Genomic DNA, 17,567 nt, shown 5'->3' with positions numbered 1-17,567 from the left:
GTAGAATGTTCATAGCAGCATTACTCATAAGAGTCAAAAAGTGTAAACCCAAATGTCCATCAGCTGATGGGCAAATAAAATATGGTGTATTCGTACAGTGGAATGTTAGTCCACCAAAAAGATGAAGCACAAATATGTGCTAACATGGATGAAGCTTGAAAACATTACGCTAAGTGAAAGGAGACAGTCACAATATTGTATTTCTTTTATGTGAAATGTCCAGAATGACAAATGCATAGAGACACAGAGACGTTATTAGTGGTTGCCAGGGGCTGGGGGAAGGGAATGGGGAATGACTGCTAATGGGTATGGGTTTTATTTTGGGGTGATGAAAATGTTCTAGAATTAGATAATGGTAGTGATTGCACAACTTTGTGAATATACTAAAAAACCCACTGAATTATACACTTTAAAAGGGTGAATTTTATGGTATGTGAATTATATCTCAAAAATAAATCACAGATTCAACATTGTCTGGAGCCAGCTTTTGCTAGGACCCTTTAACTTTTGACCCTTCTTTTGCCCTCTGTTTGAGGTAGGAAAGATTCTCTCTGGGGTTTGAAGCAATATGAACATTTTTCATTTTTTATGAACTCTGGACTTTTTGTAGTAAAATACAAAGAAAAATAGAACATTGCTGGGAGCGTCTGAGCAATGAGCTCCAGTGAGGCGCTTCCCATACCAGCACCATCAATAGCAGCGCCCTGTACTGAGGAGGTTTCTGTTAGTTCGACGAAAATAAGTTATACAGATATGTACACATAATGGTTAAGTTTGCCAACTGTCCTTTCTTGGGAAGGTCTTGCATACATTGTCAGTTAAGTCTGTTTACATTAAGGATGTGAAAACAGGCTTGGTTTTGTGGCAATGGTAGCTGGTAGTTGTTTTTTCAATAACCTTCCTTGGCAAAATTAAAAGCTGGAGACTACAAATATCCCCAAATTGGAGGGGAAGGGGGTTTTCTGGTCATGAATCCAGACTCCTGGTTGGGGCCCATTGCCCTTGAGGACGTAGGGGAATTCTCTGGAGTTTTGGACTTGGGTTAGAGTCGTTGAAAGAGGACAGGACCACGGGCCGGGCCCCGTGGCCAAGTGGTTAACTTCACATGCTCTGCTTCGGTGGCCCAGGGTTTTGCAAGTTTGAATCCTGGGTGTGGACATGGCAACGCTCATCAAGCCATGCTGAGGCGACATCCCACATGCCACAACTGGGAGGACCCACAACTAAAATTATCCAACTATGTACCAGGGGGCTTTGGGAGAAAAAGGGAAAATAAAATCCTTAAAAAAAAAAAAAGAAGACAAGACTGGCTCACTCAGAAGGCCAATAGCAGCTGGAATGGAAAGGTTAGGGATCCGCACAGTACCAAATTTATTCTTTCTAAAGAATTTGTTGTTCTTTCTTTCTTTTAAATACAGGAAAATGTGAAGAGAACAAAAATAGCCCATAATCTTATCATTTAGAAACCAATTAACATTTTAAAAATAGTAATATATACACATCCCATCTTCCTCCTAACAGCTGAAGTGGTCTGCCCGCAAACACTGAGCCATGCCTTGCAAAGTGTGCTTCCTCCAGTCACCTCACAGGATTGTGTTGTGAAAGTGCAGAGAGCAGCAGCAACCCGGGCCAAGATGAAATGAAAAGCCTAATGTTCCACACAGGAAGTACTTCAAAATGTTTGCTGGCTCTCCTGCAGCATTTTACTTAATCATTTTTAGAAGAGGGATGGAGGTGGGCAAAGGAAATCATTCAATGGAGACTTAAATATTGATTATAAAAGCTTTTTGTAAAACGACACAAATATTTCAAGAATAAATGCATTCTATAGATACAAACCTGGCCAAGAGAAACAAAAATCAGTAAGATTGGGATTACACTTTTAAAAGGCCAACTGCACAGGAGCCCTCAAGTGTCTGCTGTGAAGTGCGTGGGGGCAAGTGGCCTCTTGGACACTCGGGCATAAGAGGTGTCCACTGGGCTTGGGAAGGGAGCCTGGGGAAAACACTGTACCCATGAACTAAGGAAAACAGCAAGGGAACATGCTCCCAGCCCAGGAGGGGTGGTGCAGACCCCTGCTAATGGCTCCTGCTGGTTCAGGTCAGAGAAAACCCGAGAGAGAGACTTCTAAAAAGAGGAGGGATGTGAGGAGACTGGAGGAAAAAGTCCAGTCCAAACATTCTCTGGAGAAAGAACGGGCGAAGTCACGGTGAGTTAAAATCTGGTACCCTAACAGAAGCAGATTTAAGGCCTGTCAGGGTAATTAAAGACTTCCGCTAGGTGACTCTCCCAGAGAGGAGAGAACTAAGTGGTTCCTGCTTCATCCCCTGCTGCTTTAGGGACTTTTCTGGAGCCAGCAGCTAGGACAAGATCCTGAACACACTTCATCACTGGAAGAGAGAGGAAAACCCAGAGGCTTTGCAGGCTTGGCTTGGCAACTCCTCTGGCCCCGTGGCATCAATCCGGGCTCCCGGCCCTCGACCGGCAGCCTTAGGTAGGAGGAGATCGGGAGCGGATGGGAGAGCTCGTCAGGTAGGTAGTGTAGGGACTGTCCCCAAACACGTTGGCATAGGATGACTTGAGGAATTGGACGTAGTTCTGCATGCTGCGGTTGGTGCTCTCCGACTGCTCCAGGCGATCCTTCAGGTCTTGCAGCCGGCTCTGGTAGCGGCGCTCAGCCTGAGAGCAGAAACAGCATGGGCCAAGTGCGAAACGTCAGCAGCCAAGCGAGGGGAAGGGCTATGGGGTTTCCTCCTGTAAATCTTCTAAACTTAGATCTGGTGATAACTGCACAACTCTGAATATACTAAAAACCACTGAGTTGTACAATTTAAATGAGTGAATTTTATAGTAGGTCAATTCTATCTTAACAAAGCTGTTAATAAAAAAAAAGGGATCTACCCGGGATAACCTGAAGGGATGGGAAATTGATTAGAGAAAAATAAAACCGTGTCATATTCATAAAGACAATATAACCCCTTGCGCTGCAGGCCCCAGGAAGCTAAAGTCTCAGTCCCCTCCCTCCACGCCTGTCCCCGCCCCCAGCCCGACTCACGTCGTCCCGGCTCCGCCGCAGCTGGCTGAGTTCAGTTTTGGTCCTGCTCAGCTGGGTCTCGAGGTCCAGGATTTTGTTCTGGGCTGCTCGCTCCTTGGAAACTGCATGCTCCTTGGTTTGTTCCATCTGCCAGGAACACAGAGACGTGGGGCTGGCTTACCTGACATGGGGGACACCTGGCAAAGAGCAGGCGGGGCCACTCCCACGATCTGGCCTCCCAGACAGCACTTGCACATGGCTGTGGAGACCTCTCTGGAGTCTGAGGGCAGGAGCTAAGTGTGGGGACAACTTCTGCAACCCAGCTTTACTGGCCCTTTCCCGACGCCCCGTAAGTCATCACCTCAGACTTGGTAAACCTGTCTGAGTCCCACGCAGGCAACAATTAAATGAGCAATCATGAATAAAGTGCCAAGTCCTTTACAAGAATTGCTCATTCGATCCATATGACGAATTCATTAGGCAGGTACTACTACCATATACCTGTTTTTCTGGCGGGGAAATAGGCTTGGAGAGATTAGGTAATTTGCTCAAGGTCACAGAGCTAGTTAGTAATGGCATTGAGACTGACCTGCCTCTGAGCGTCTTCAATGGCGCTCTCCAGCTGCCTCGCCAGGCTCCCACATTCCCGTGTCTTCTCCTCCAGCCGCAGCTGGGACTGGTGGATTGCCTCCTCCCTCTTGGCAATCACCTGTAGGAACTCGATATTCTGGGCACTGGTCGCCTCCAGTTTCCTAGGTGAGAGCACTCAATCAGATCCTGCTCATGCCCTACCTGTCCTGTTCCGCCCCACCAAGGGGCTGCCAGCCACCCCTGGGCCGGGGCTTCAGCATGCCGACAATCTCCAAGGAGCCACAGGAATGAACTAAAGAAATCTGCTGATCAGCAAGGCGGCAAGAACTGTGCAACTGGAGCGCGGTTCGAGAACTGTATGAAGAGTGGGAAAAGCAAGCACAGGCTGACCATGGGCTGTGCTAAGCGTGCGTATCATCACACGTCATACGGCAGCTTGCAGCTCAGAAGGTGGGTTCTGTTATCATCCCCACTTTACGGGGGAAGAAACCGAGCCTCAGAGGTGAAGTCATTGGCCCCAACTCAGCACAGCTGGCAAGTCTGTCACTGATAGCCATGTCCTCAACTTTTTCTGGTGACTGCTGCCTCCCTCAGAGATTTGAGCTGGACCACTCAACATCTTATATGAACAGGTGTGAGACAGCAGTGACCATCCCAGTGTGCACACACCGTCCCCACTGCACTTCCAGAACACCTTCAATCTAAGGAGCTCTCCAAGTCCTGCTGAATCCAGCTGCATCTTTGAGGCCAGCAGAGCAGAGCAGAGGTGGAGCCCGGAAGACTACCTGGTTCAAGTCCCTGCCTGCATGAGCCACCTGGGGCAGTGACAGCCTCCTAGAGCCTCAGGCCTTTCATCTCTGAAACTAAGGCTCCAGCCCTCATTTTATAGATGCTAAAAGCTTTGGAGGATGACAGTCAGGGGTCTAAGTTGCAGCTTTGCCAGCCAGCTGTGTGACCTTGGGCAAGTCACTCAACCTCTCCACAAGCTCAGTCTCCTCACATTTAAAATTAGGATGGGGCCGGCTTGGTGGTGCAGTGGTTAAGTGTGCATGTTCTGCTTTGATGGTCCAGGGTTCACCGGTTCACATCCTGGGTATGGACATGGCACCGCTTAGCAAGCCATGCTGTGGTAGGCGTCCCACATATAAAGTAGAGGAAGATGGGCACAGATGTTAGCGCAGGGCCAGCCTTCCTCAGCAACAAAAAAAGTAAAATTGGGATAATACTAACTAATATACACTAACTATGTTGTGCCTTTTTGTATGCAGGTAATGTGCTAAGCCTTTTGAGGATTATCTTGAAGACTCACAATAACCCCAGGAGCGAGGATACCCCTACCTGGATCCCTTTCTCAAAATGAGTAAAAGATGGAGCCAGCCCCGTGGCCGAGTGGTTAAGTTTGCACGCTCCGCTGCAGGCGGCCCAGTGTTTCGCCGGTTCGAATTCTGGGTGCGGACATGGCACCACTCATCAGGCCACGCTGAGGTGGCATCCCACATGCCACAACTAGAAGGACCCACAACTAAGAATATATAACTATGTACCGGGGGGCTCTGGGGAGAAAAAGGAAGAAAATAAAATCTTAAAAAAAAAAAATGAGTAAAAGAGGTTCCAAAGGGTTAAATGATTTGCTCAAGAGCACAATGCAGGTTAAGTGGCAAAGCCGGGACCCAAGGCCAGGGCTTCTGATTCCAAAAGGTGTACTCTTCCCCTCTGACTACCTCCAATAGTCCGTAAGTAACAGAGTAGCATCAGATCAGAAACGTCTTGGGGAAGGAGACCAGGAACAAAGAGCAGAATGGGGGAATGTCCCCCACCGCAGCATGTGGCCCTGCTGGTTTGCTTGGACGAAGTGTGCCTTTCTGACAGGTGGTGCCTATGGGTGCTCTGATCGTGACCACACTGTTATGGAGTGTCCCCCTAGCCGAGAGACCACCTTCCTCTCTCCCACAATGGTTACCACTGCAATGGAAGCAACTTCTCCTCTGAGGTCTGCCTAGTACCTTCCAGGGCCTTGGGTCCCTCAAACACTTCTGCACACCAAGCCCAAAGCAGCTAAGTGGCGGAAAGTCTCAGGTCCTAGGAAGAGGACAGAGATGGGACCAAGTGCCTCTAACCTCTCCAGTTCATCCACCTTCAGACTCAGCTGTTTATTTTCCTTCTGGGAAGCCTGATGTTTCTCTCTCGCCATCTCCAGCTTGTCCCCCTGATGTTCGATCTAAAATGACAGGAACACAGACCGGTTTATGAAAGAACTTCCCAGTACAGCCCTCCCTTCTCCCTATGACCTGTCATCCACACCCAGGAAAGAGGCACGCTGCCCTCAGCAGGCGTCCAAGTCTCAACACACAACCTGGAGGAGAGAGCCGAGCAGGGACAGGTGAAGCCCAGCTCCCAGGGCTGAAGGCTTTCCCGCACCGAGAGAAGCCAGGTTTCATCCTGAAGAACCACGACGATGCTTTCATGATCAGGAGAGGCCACTCAGTGGGATCCGGGGCAGGCATGAGAAGGCAGAGGCAGATGGCGGGCCTGACTGGCCCACATGATCTACCACAGGGCTTTACCAATTACCTTGTTGGTACCACTGACTTCATTCTCCCCTTAACTGGAGGCAAGTGCAGGCACAGGAACAAGAATCTACCCAGGCTTTCAGGCTGGCAAGCTTGAGAAGTTATCCAGAGGGGTGCTTTACGTCGAAGCCTCAGATACCAGGGGTTGAAAAGCTGAGAACACTCAGGTTCGGGAGAAGGCAGGCAATTTAAGAGCACTGAGAACACGGGCTTGGGAAGCAGACAGAGCTGGCTGGGTTCCAATCCCTGTTTACTATTAGCTCTGTGACCTCAGGAAATTACTTCTCCCCTCTATGCCTGGGCTGCTTTCTGTAAAATGGGGAAAATAATACACCTCACCAAGTTCCTGGGAGAATTGAAGAGAGAATGCCAGAGCACAGAGCATCTGCTCAAAAAATGGGAGCTGCTTTGACTATTATTACAAGGAAGCAGGTCAAGAGAGGGGAAGGGCCTTGCCCAAGGTCACACTGCAAATGAGAGGTGATTTCTTAGGCACCATTGGCATGGTTCCAGTAACCCAGAGGCAGACTGCTTCCGGGAGAAGGGGGACCCTCTTTCAGGACAGAATCTCAGGCAATGGTCTGTTAAGAGTAAGGAAAGGCAGCTAAAGCAAGAGAAAGATGGAAAAAAAGAAAACCTATGGCTCAGTGTCTGCAGCAGAGCGTGAAGGACCAAGGCAGGCAGGGACCTGGAGCCCTGGGGGGCGGGGCAAGAGCAGGAGGGCCCAACAACTCCAGTCGAGTGACGGCTCCTATAACTACAATCACTTGGTGCAAACACGAGGCATTTGGCACACCAGACTTTTATTTCACAGCACTGATGATAGCTCACTCCTTTCAGAAAGCGGCAGCCAAGAAAAAGGAAGTGGTCCTCCCTTGGGGGTGTGCGGCTCATCTTGGTAAGCGGGCCCCTGCTCGGGCCAGGTCGTGGGACCCTTTCTGCCAGTCCCTTACCCGGCTGCGCAGGTCTGATATGATGGCTGTGAGGTCGATGTTCTTCCTCTCATAGCCCTGCAGCTGGTCTTGGCACTCTGCGAGCTTAGCCTCCGTGATCTTGAGGATGTCAGGTAGCTGCTGCAGGTCAGCCAGCTGGGACTGGAACTGCCTACGTGCCTGGAGTGGGGGAGAAAAGCCCACCGTTGGGAAGGGCCCAGTTGCTGACGGGGCCAGGCGGAGTCCTTTGGAGGTAGGGCAGGGCCACCCTCCTCCCCTGAAGAGGATCTTGCGAGATCCACAGGCAGAAGTACCACCTGCCCTCCCCACAGGCCACCAAGAGTGTCCAGCTGCTCTCTGGGAGGACACACTTGGTCTTGACTTGCCACTTCAGCCTGCCACTCTAGTCACCTAATAACATGGCAACCACATAGCAAACACCAGGACCCAGGCATTGTGCTGAGGGCTCTCTGAATTACTCATTTAATTCATACAACAACCTACTAAGTAGGTGCTGTTGTTCCCATATAAGGACACTAAGGATCAAAGGATCATTTGCCCAAGGTCACTCAGCTAGAAACTGGTAAAGCCAGGGTCAAAGTCTGGTCTAACCCCAAAGCCCCTAGGAAAGCAATCACCATGCTGTAGGTCGGAGGGAAGGCAAGAACACTCTGGTCCTCATCCACCTTGTGATCACAAGGATTCTGAGTACTACAGAGGGACAGTGACTTGCCCAAGGTTATGCAACACATTAGTGGCTGAGCCTGGACTCAATACATCTCCAACGTTACTATTAAGATGATCCTGTTGCTTCTACACAGCCAAGCCATCTCTAGAAGAATAGGCTCTTTGGGGAAGGGGACAGGAGGCATTCTTTTTGGTTGGCACAAAATAAAGCCACCACACGGAATGAAATACACACACCTAAGACCTGGCAAACTGTGAATTTGAATCCACTTGGATGCTCCAAGTAGGAGAGGTTTTTTTTTAGGAAATTGGAGAAAGAAGAAAACCAGGAGGGAAAAAGGGATGAAGAAGAAGCATGAGAGAGAGAAGAGAGGAGACAAGAAAGGAGAAGGCATGTACACAGTAGAGAGGACCAGCCCAGCAGTGAGACAGGTTGTTAATCTTTCTTGTCCACGTCAGGAGGGTCAAAGGCAAACAAGAGAGACAGACTGATGGACATGGAACTGGGGGTGGGAGGGGAGAGCAAGGAAGGGGAGTAGTACCGCTTCAATCTCTTTGTTCATCTCATCTTTAAGGATCTTGTTCTCTTTGTCACAGCGTTCCAGCTGGGCAGCCACCTCATCAGCCTCCAATCTGGTCTTCATCACCTGTGGACCAACAAGGATGAGGCCGTCTCAGGCAGAGCCAAGTTTTGGTGAAAAACACCTTTCATGCCCCACCCTTCCTGGGAAAGGCCTCGTGGCTAATCTGCCAGTTTGCTGGGAGGTGCTGCCCCGGCAGGGCTGCAGCCCCTGAGAGGCCTACCTGACTCTTATAGTTGTCAATCATCCCCTCATAGTTCTTCACCGACGCCTTCAGCTGCTGGACCTCAACGTGGGCTTGATTGAGTTTGTCCTCCATCGGGGCGAAGCTAGCCTGGAAGGAGTGGCTCGTGAGTAAGCAACAGGAAGGTTCTGGAGCAGGCTGCCGTCCCACCCTCAGCTCCAACTCCAAGGGGCCAGCAAAGGGAAGCCCCACCTACTCAAACCCATGCCAGCAGTCTTCCTTGCACAAGGGCAAGATTCCTAACATGACCAACTCAGGTGACGACAGAGGCAAATAAGTGGCTCCTGTGTTTTCTTGTTCTTACTACAAAAGCCATACAGAATCAATACAGAAAATGGAGATAAGACTAAGAAAAATGATTCATGATATGTGACGCCTTCGTATATGGTTATACATCAATAGCTGAGTCGACACTCTAATTTCTTCACCAAGAGCAGAATTACATTGTACTTACTGCTTTGCAACATACTTTTTCAAGGAACAATTATGTTGTGAACTACTTCGCAAGTCAATAAATGTCTTCCTACAACCCAAATGCCCTCCTTAGTGGATGGGACAAAATAAATCATGGTCTCTCAATAAAATAATAAGCAGTCATTTGAAAGAGATAAAGCTAAAAAGCAACTGACCTAAAAAGATATCCAAGAAATATGGTTGAATGAGAAAAGCAAGTTGCAGAATAATGGATGGATGAATGGGCATGTATGTGTTTGAATATGTATGTTAGTATCTGGGGAAAAAACTGGAAAAATACACATCAACAGTTAAAAGAGACCTTCACTGCTACATCACATTTCTGTAATGTTTTAAGCTTTTACTATGAGCATATTTTACCTTTGTAATGATAATATCTAAGAAAATGCATTTTTTTTTTTTTTTTTTGCGGAAGATTAGCCCTGAGCTAACATCTGCTGCCAATCCTCCTCTTTTTGCTGAGGAAGACTGGCCCTGAGCTAACATCTGTGCCCATCTTCCTCTACTTTATATGTGGGACGCCCACAGCATGGTCTTCCAAGCAGTGCCATGTCCGCACCTGGGATCTGAACAGGTGAACCCCGGGCTGCCGAAGCGGAAGGTGCGCACTTAACCGCTGCGCTACCAAGCAGGTCCCGAAAATGCACTTCTACAAACATTGTTTTGAACGGCCACACTGAATAACAGTACACAGATATACCACACTGGAACCAAGCCCCTGACCCATTATTAGACTTGGAGGTCGTCTCTCATTCATCCAACAACTGCATTACAACAAAGGAGATACTCTGACACCCCTACCAGAGTGGCTCAAATGAAAATGACTGACAATACCAAGTGTTGCCGAGGAGATAGGGAGCAACCGTTCACTCTCGCATACTCTTGATGGGAGTATCAGTTTGTACAACTACTTTATTGCATGGTAACATCTCCCAAAGCTGAACTTATGCACACCACCCGATGACTTGGCAAATCTATCTCAAGGTGTACAACCTGTAAAAATACACCAATTATGTGCACCGAAAAATATACAAAAATGTTCTACGACCCAAATGTCCATCAACAGTAGAATGGATAAATATATCGTGGCGTATTCATACAATGGCATACTGTACAGCATTGAGAATGAATAAACTGCCACACACAACATGGCTAACTTGCACCAACAGGATGCTGAGGAAAAGCCAGGCACAACGTTCACAAACAGGCAACCGATCTGTGGTGATAGAAGTCAGCCTGACGGTCGCCTCTGCACAGGGTGTCTATAACCAGGCAAGGTCTCTGGGGTGCTGGTAAGGTTTGATCAGGCGGACTGATGGACAAAGTATGTTCATTTTGTGTACCTTCCTGTATGTTATACTTCCTTAAAATCAAGCGTAACAAACAAAAATCTGTAAAAAAATACACCTAGATATTACTGCCAGATCAGTTAAAAACCAAGCTCAAATCCGGCTCTGAAATGTCAACCTCAGGTCAGGTCCTCTCGCCCCTGGCATGCTGGGAGGGTGTATAGCAAGTGGTTAAGAGCTAGCTCCACAGTCCGACTTGGGTTCAAATCCCAACTCCAACACTTCCAAGGGCAAAATCTTGGCAAGAAACTCGACCTTTCTCTAGGCCTCAGCTTCCTTATTCCATAAAGTATTGGGAGGCTGGGAGGTTCAAGTGAGAATTAGTGCATGTGAAGGGGCCAGGAGTTGGCCGGGAAAGTCAACATTAAGCTCGAGGTCAGGTCTGTTTCACAAGCACAGGCTGAACGTGTCATGTTGAGCACTGCACGTGCATCACCACATTCTCACAAGGGCCTCATTTCCTCCCGGTAAGGAACTGGGCCTTTCTGGCTTCAGAGCACGCCCTCTCCATCACGCTGCTGCCTCCAGACCCTCTGAAGATCCTCGTGGGTCACCTCTGGGACCCAACCAGGACTGGCCAGCCATCAGCCTCCTGCTCTCCACCCCACTGTCCCGGGCCCGGCTGCCACACAGACCTTCAGCCTCTCGTTCTCTAGCTTGAATGCAGAATATTCGGCAGTCTGCCGGTGGAGTCTCTCCACCAGGCTGTCCCGGTCTTCCCGCATCTTCTCCTCCAAGGTTTGTTGTTGGTTTACAAGATCTGTCACCCGGCTGGAAGGTCACCAAGCGAAAGCAGAGAGAATCAATACACAGGTTCTGAGGAGCCAGGCTCTTTGTGTGGAACAGGGACAAAAGTTCCTCCCCAGGTCACGTCCCTCCTCTTGGCACCCTGCCTGCTCCCTGGTCTCCCCCCGAGAAGCAGCTGCTCTGCCTGTCCTGGCATCGCTGCTGCGGCATTCCCACGCACCCCGTCTCTTATAACAGCCTCTAAGATTTGTCTCCCACACCACCCCCTCTGAAAGTCTGCTCCACTCTGATCCTCCCATGAGGCCAAGACACTCCCTGAGGATGAGCACCAGACGCATGGGCCCTCCCCAACTCCCCGCGGTGCCTTGCGGATCTCTTCGCCCACCACGTCTTGAGGTTGGGAAAGAACTCCAGGCTGGGTGGTCAGGGACACCCCTAGGCATTCCTCTCCCTCAGGCACACATCACAGTGGGGTTCTGTCTCTCCCAGGTGAGGGCAGGTGCCAGGAGCAGTAAAAAGACAAATGCATCCCGTCACTCAGCAGGGCTATAATCCTCCAGTGGCCTGAGAGGAGCATGGGGGCTACAGATGCTTGTCTATCTTGACCACAGACCCAACACAGAACTTTTACACCCTGTTTGCTCTCAGTATGGATCAGTTATAGTTCATCCAGCACATATTTACTGAGCACTGACTAGGCCCAAGCAAACACATCATGTTGTTTTACCTGGCAAACTCCTACTCACCCTTAAAAACCCAGTTCAGAGTTCCTTCCTCAGGGCATCTCTTCCCCAATCTCCTGCATCCACCATACATCCTTCTACCTTAATCACCTGTTTTCTCCCACTAGACTCTGAGGACAGCGCCTGGCATAGGGCCTGGCACATAGCAGGTTCTCATGTTGTTTGCTTGCCAAATTGAGTTGAATATAGCAAGAGCCACTGGCTCAGGGAAGACCATCCTGACCTGGGGACGAAGTGAGCTCCCTGTGAGCTGCCCTCAGCCCAGGGAGTCCAGGTCTCTGTAGCCTCATCCCCTCTACCAGAGTCCAGGGTTAGCTCCCTGAGGGCAGGGGGCGCATGTGTCCTTTTACTGCTGTAATCCTGAGGGCCAGCACAGAGCCTGGTATCTAGTAGATGCTCAATAAGTATTTTTAAGTGAATGAACATGTGAATACAGCTGACAGTGAGAATGTTCACCAGTGGCAAGAAGCGTGAGTTCAGTCACCCGCAACTTGAGGCCACTTTTGCCCCCCAGTCCCAGGCCACACCTCTGACCTACTGACTCGTGGGCAAAACAACAGAGAGAAGATGACACAGGGGTCACCAGCTGCCCCGTTCCTCATGCTGTGCAGACTGGGACCCAGTTCAGGCCTAGGCGCTGGAGCCAGGCCCAGCCCTCTGACCAGAGAAGCCTAGCTCCTCCACAGTGCCTGCTCGGGGTAGGACCCCGGGGCTGGGACTGGAGCCTGCACCCCAGCCCCAACCAGGAAGCCCAGCTCAGGGCCTCCCAGATTTCAGGCCAGTGCAGCCCCTGACCAGGGGTGACCAAACAGCAGCCGCGTGAGCAACGTGGCCTGCCTTAGGGAGCTGGGCTCCGTCCACGCGCACGCCCACTTCCCTCCATCGGCCCACACGCCCTCTCCTGACACAGACATACTCATTCAGGACGATGATTTCCAGCTCGAGGTCTCCCTTGTCCTTCACAACTTGGTTGTAGCGGCTCCTCCATGATTCCAGGGTGGATAAAGCTTCTGCGACATAAAGATCCTGAGAACACGGACAACGGGGCCCATCAGCCTGCTGTCAGCTCTGAGGCCAAGGAGCTGGAGCCTGGGTCACCCTGGACGATCCCGCACCCTGATAACTTAAACCTCACTCCTGCGATCCCTTTCTAGAGAGCATCGAGAGTGACAGTGGGAGCCCAGCTGTTGCTTCTGGATTTCCAGCAATTTCTAGATTTACATGCATCCTGTTTGTAAATCCTTCCTTAACCATCATTTCCACCCACAATTTCTTTTTTTTCCAAAAATTTTATTTTTCCTTTTTCTCCCCAAAGCCCCCCAGTACATAGTTGTGTATTTTTAGTTGTGGGTCCTTCTAGTTGTGGCATGTGGGACACTGCCTCAGCATGGCTTGATGAGCAATGCCACATCCGCGCCCAGGATCCCAACCAGCGAAACCCTGGGGCCCAAAGCAGACTGCGCAAACTTAACCACTCCACCATGGGGCCGGCCCCCTACCCACAATATTGACCTACAAACCTTCCCATCATCTCCAGCCACCCACCCCATTACCATCCTTTTACCCATCTAATCCCACTCCACCCAGCCACCCAGCCCACCAGCCCCTTCACCCTTTCCACTCCTGTCATCCTTCCATTCACCCACCCAAACTACCTCCCCCTATCCCCCCCCCACCTATTTACCACCACCGCACCCCCACCTCCACCGTTGGCCAGCCCTCCACAGGGAAGGCCTGCTACCTTGTCAGCAAGTTGCACGTGCAGCTGCTCAGCATACTCCTCGCTCTTCTCAGCTCGTTCCTTCTGGGCTCGGATGGCCTTCTTCAAGGCCTCTTTGTCTCGGTCTCCTTTTTGCTTCATTTCCTTCAACTGCTCCATGATGGCCTCCACTTCCGCCTTGTGCTGGTTCCCACTGCGCTCCAGGTTCTGGAGGAGAGGGCCGGGGAGCAGATCAGGGGAGGCAGACAGGCATGAGGAGAGGAGAGGCAAGAAAGGCCAGGGGAAAGCAGGGCAGAGAGTAAAGGGGAGAGAGGGAGAAATAGGGACCAGCGAGAAGCAGGAATGAGGGAGAGGGAGAGAGAAAATGGGTCACCAACTGTGTGGGGGGGTTAGGGCTCCCCTAAGGTAGACCAGAGATGAAGGCCCTTCCTAGCTCCCCACAGCACCTCTCTGGATTGCTGAACCCATCGGGCCCTAATATTCGGGTAAGATTCTTCTGGAATCCTTCCTCGAACTCCCAGCAGAGTGGTCAGAGATAGCCCTCAGCCACTCAGCAGAGCTGTGACCTCAGAGGGCCCCTGGCTCACAGATATAAGCAGCATTTGAGACCATCCTCTCCCCATGGGTAGTTAGGACAACTGGGGGCCTAAGAGATGAACTGATTGGCTCAGGGGCATGGCACTCAACCCAGTCACTGCTGGGAGGGACATCCAGACCTCCAGGGTCTCTGTCCACCCTTCTTGCCACTGTCCCAGAGTCTCTCTGAAGTATGAGTGGTTTGGCAGCAACTGCCCCAGAAACCTTTGAGGCAAAGCCTTCCTGAGTGTGACGGCCTGGTCAGGCCATCACTCTTGGACCGCCAGGCCCCTGCCCCCTCCTTCCCCACCTGTGGGGCCAGCAGGTACCTTGATCTGCATGCATAGGCGACTGTTCTCTGCCTCTTTGCACCGAAGCTGTGCCTGCAAATGCCCACGCATGGACTCCATGGACTTAGAAAGCTCAGATGCTGTCTTTGCTTGAGCCTGTAGAGAGATGGAGAAAGTGACAGAGCCAGGATGTGAAGCCAGCTTTCCAATTCCAGAGCACACTCTACCCGCGACGCTCTACCGGCTCATAAAAAGGAGCAAGGGTCAGGGATGGTACCTTCTCACACTGTATTTCCTGGAGGAGCTCTTCCACCTCCTTGTCCTTGTCTTGCAGCAGTAACAGCAGGCGCTGGAGGGAACGTACACCGTCATGAGCTCCCTGGGAGGGGCGAGGAGGCCCAGCCCAGAGAGGAGAGACACTCCTGTGAGTGCCTGGCCACTGGGGCCCAAGGTCTCAGATACACTGGCCCATGTCACAGAGACCCTGGAAGGAAGCACCTAACACTGTATTAAAATTTTTTTAAACAATAAACATGTATTTATTTTGCAATTTAAAATAAAGTACCATTAAGTGGAGAAAACATTGAAAAACACTCAAGAATCCCCACAATCCCCCACTCAGATAGAAGCAATGTTAATACACATTCCAAGTCACATGTATATTTCGTTCCCTAACCTACAATTCCACAACATTTACCATCATGTGACTAAAACTTCTACATCTTTTTTTTTTTTTTTTTTGGCAGGGGAAGAGTCACCCTAAGCTAACATCCGTTGCCAATCTTCCTCCATTTTTCTTCGTTCCCCCCAACCCCCACAAAGCCCCAGTACATAGTTGTGCATAGTTGTAAAATTCTTCTGGTTCTTCCACGTGAGCCGCCGCCACGTCATGGCTACCGACAGACAAGTGGTGTGGTTCTGTACCAGGAAACTGAACCTGGGTCGCTGAAGCGGAGTGCACAGAACTTTAACTGCTAGGCCATCAGGGCTGGCTCTAAATCTTCTACATTTTTTGAAACAGCAGCTTAATGTTTCAACTCACTGATGTATCATAATTTAACAAGCCCTCTGGAGCTGGGAATGCAGGTTTAGGCATTAGCTCCATTGCTGCTGGATCTGCCACAGCAATGTTTGGCCAGGCATGGAGGGCCAGGGCCCAAGCCTTGGGAATGTGGCCTCCATCTTTCTCTCTCTTGGAGACTCAGAACCTCCCTTGCATTCATACAGCAAAGCCTCCAAAAGGTCTTGGAGTTAAGAAACCTATTCAACTTTTGTTCAGGCTAGCCAGTAGTTTCCCAAATTTATTTGGCCATGGATCACTCTCCTTTTTTGTCTCTTGCACCCATTCACATCTTGAAGAACTTAGGGTTCCATGGAATAGACTTTGGAACATGCTGACTTTGGAGAGATTTCTAGAATTAGAATTCTTGATCAAAAATTCTGTACTTTTTGATGGCTTTTAATCCATAATACAAATAAGGAAATGTAGGTAACAGACTTTGATGGTTTATGAATCCATCATCACCATCCCTCATGCTGGTGTCCAACTTGGTGGTTCAGGCTCTCAAGTGATCAACTAGACAAGCCCAGTGGAGCAGGCGGGACAGGGGACATCAGCCCATAGATCATGAAACTAAGACCCAAAGAAATGTCAGAGCAGGGCCCCGCCCTCCTGCCTCCATTCAGCACCGGCACGCTTTGTTGTCTGGAACCCCCTAGAGCCGGCAGGGGGCGCATTCTGTTACCGCTTTCTCTGTGTCCGCCTCCGCCAGCCGTTTCAGTAATGCTCCTTGTTGTTCCATTAGCCTTTCGGAATCCTTCAAGGGAAGGCAAAGGGAAGGCCAAGTCATTAAGCAATAAAACCAGATGTTACATCCTATTGATTCTTCTCCTTTCCCCAAAATTATATTTCTATAGAAGTACTAAATAAATTATATTCTCATTATAAAATAATTAGTGAACACCAACACAACTGAGGTTCCCCTCACCCCCACCTCCAAACACCCCCCCACTGTTACTAATTTGAAGAGTGTTCTGACCATCCTTTCTCCATGCTTGTGTATACAGCTACACCTAGAAAAATATCTTTTAGGGGATGGGGGAGTGGGAAGGGATTACTATGTAATTTTACAAAATGATATCATATTGTACTTTTTGCTGTAACTTAATTTTTTATTATTACTTATTATTATTTTTTTTTAAAGATTGACACCTGAGCTAACATCTGTTGCTAATCGTTTTTTTTTTTGCTTCTTCTTCTTTTTCTCCCCAAAGCCCTCTAGTACATAGTTGTATATTCTAGTTGTCGGTCCTTCTGGTTGTGCTGTGTGGGACGCCACCTCAGCATGGCCTGACGAGCGGTGCCATGTCCTTGCCCAGGATCCGAAATTGCGACACCCTGGGCCGCTGAAGTGGAGCACTGAAACTTAATCACTCGGCCATGGGGCTGGCTCCTACAACTTAGTTTTTTTAAAATAGCTTTACTGAAATATAAATTCACATACTATACAGGTCACCGATTTATAACATACAATTCAATGGTTTTTAGCACAATACGTTATTAATTTTTTTAAATTGTGGTAAAATATTTATAACATAAACCTTGCCAGTTTGACCATTGTTAAGCGTGCAATTCAGTGGCATATAGAGCATTCACGATACTGTGCAAACCATTGCTGCTCTCTAGCTCCGGAACATTTTCATCACCCCAAAGGAAACACTGAACCTGGTAAGCAGCCGGTCTCCATGTTCCCCTCCCCTTGGCCCCAGCAACCGCTAATCCGCTTTCTGTTTCTCATAGGCCATTGCATTTTTAACACCTTCTCATAACCTCTGGGCAATGAGGCTGTTCCCGGGTTTTGCAACTGCCAACACTGCAACAATGAACATTGCTGGGCATGTACAAAGTATGCATACAAGGTTGACACAAGAGGAGGAATGACTAAGGTGGAAGGTTCAAGATTTGTGGCTGAAATGTCCTATCAAATGCCTGCACCCATTGACACAGACACAAGCAGGACATGAGAGCA

The 17,567-nt window shown here is 49.5% G+C and overlaps 1 protein-coding gene across 50 annotated transcripts in view; it reads right to left on the bottom strand.

The window, feature by feature from the left end:
* Positions 1-1,347: 1,347 nt before the first annotated feature.
* ODF2 (outer dense fiber of sperm tails 2) overlaps positions 1,348-17,567 on the bottom strand; it is a 32,158-nt gene continuing 15,938 nt past the window's right edge. For 42 of the 50 annotated variants that reach the window (XM_014736060.3, XM_023629030.2, XM_070251472.1 and 39 more), the window contains 13 exons: positions 16,284-16,355; positions 14,816-14,887; positions 14,578-14,694; positions 13,694-13,879; positions 12,869-12,978; positions 11,098-11,233; positions 8,619-8,729; positions 8,357-8,461; positions 7,149-7,307; positions 5,743-5,843; positions 3,624-3,786; positions 3,056-3,181; positions 1,348-2,679 (listed from right to left, as the gene is read on the bottom strand). In XM_014736060.3, the coding sequence (XP_014591546.1) occupies positions 2,491-2,679; positions 3,056-3,181; positions 3,624-3,786; positions 5,743-5,843; positions 7,149-7,307; positions 8,357-8,461; positions 8,619-8,729; positions 11,098-11,233; positions 12,869-12,978; positions 13,694-13,879; positions 14,578-14,694; positions 14,816-14,887; positions 16,284-16,355 (1,647 nt within the window). In that variant the 3' untranslated portion in view covers positions 1,348-2,490. Of the gene's footprint in view, positions 2,680-3,055; positions 3,182-3,623; positions 3,787-5,742; positions 5,844-6,981; positions 7,308-8,356; positions 8,462-8,618; positions 8,730-11,097; positions 11,234-12,868; positions 12,979-13,693; positions 13,880-14,577; positions 14,695-14,815; positions 14,888-16,283; positions 16,356-17,567 lie in introns of those variants that run through there. The other 8 variants (XM_070251495.1, XM_070251491.1, XM_070251493.1 and 5 more) reach the window with 1 other exon arrangement.

The sequence above is a fragment of the Equus caballus genome, chromosome 25 (genome assembly GCF_041296265.1).
Source record: "Equus caballus isolate H_3958 breed thoroughbred chromosome 25, TB-T2T, whole genome shotgun sequence".
Taxonomy (NCBI): Eukaryota; Metazoa; Chordata; class Mammalia; order Perissodactyla; family Equidae; genus Equus; species Equus caballus.
This window is presented reverse-complemented; position numbering and strand designations above follow the sequence as displayed.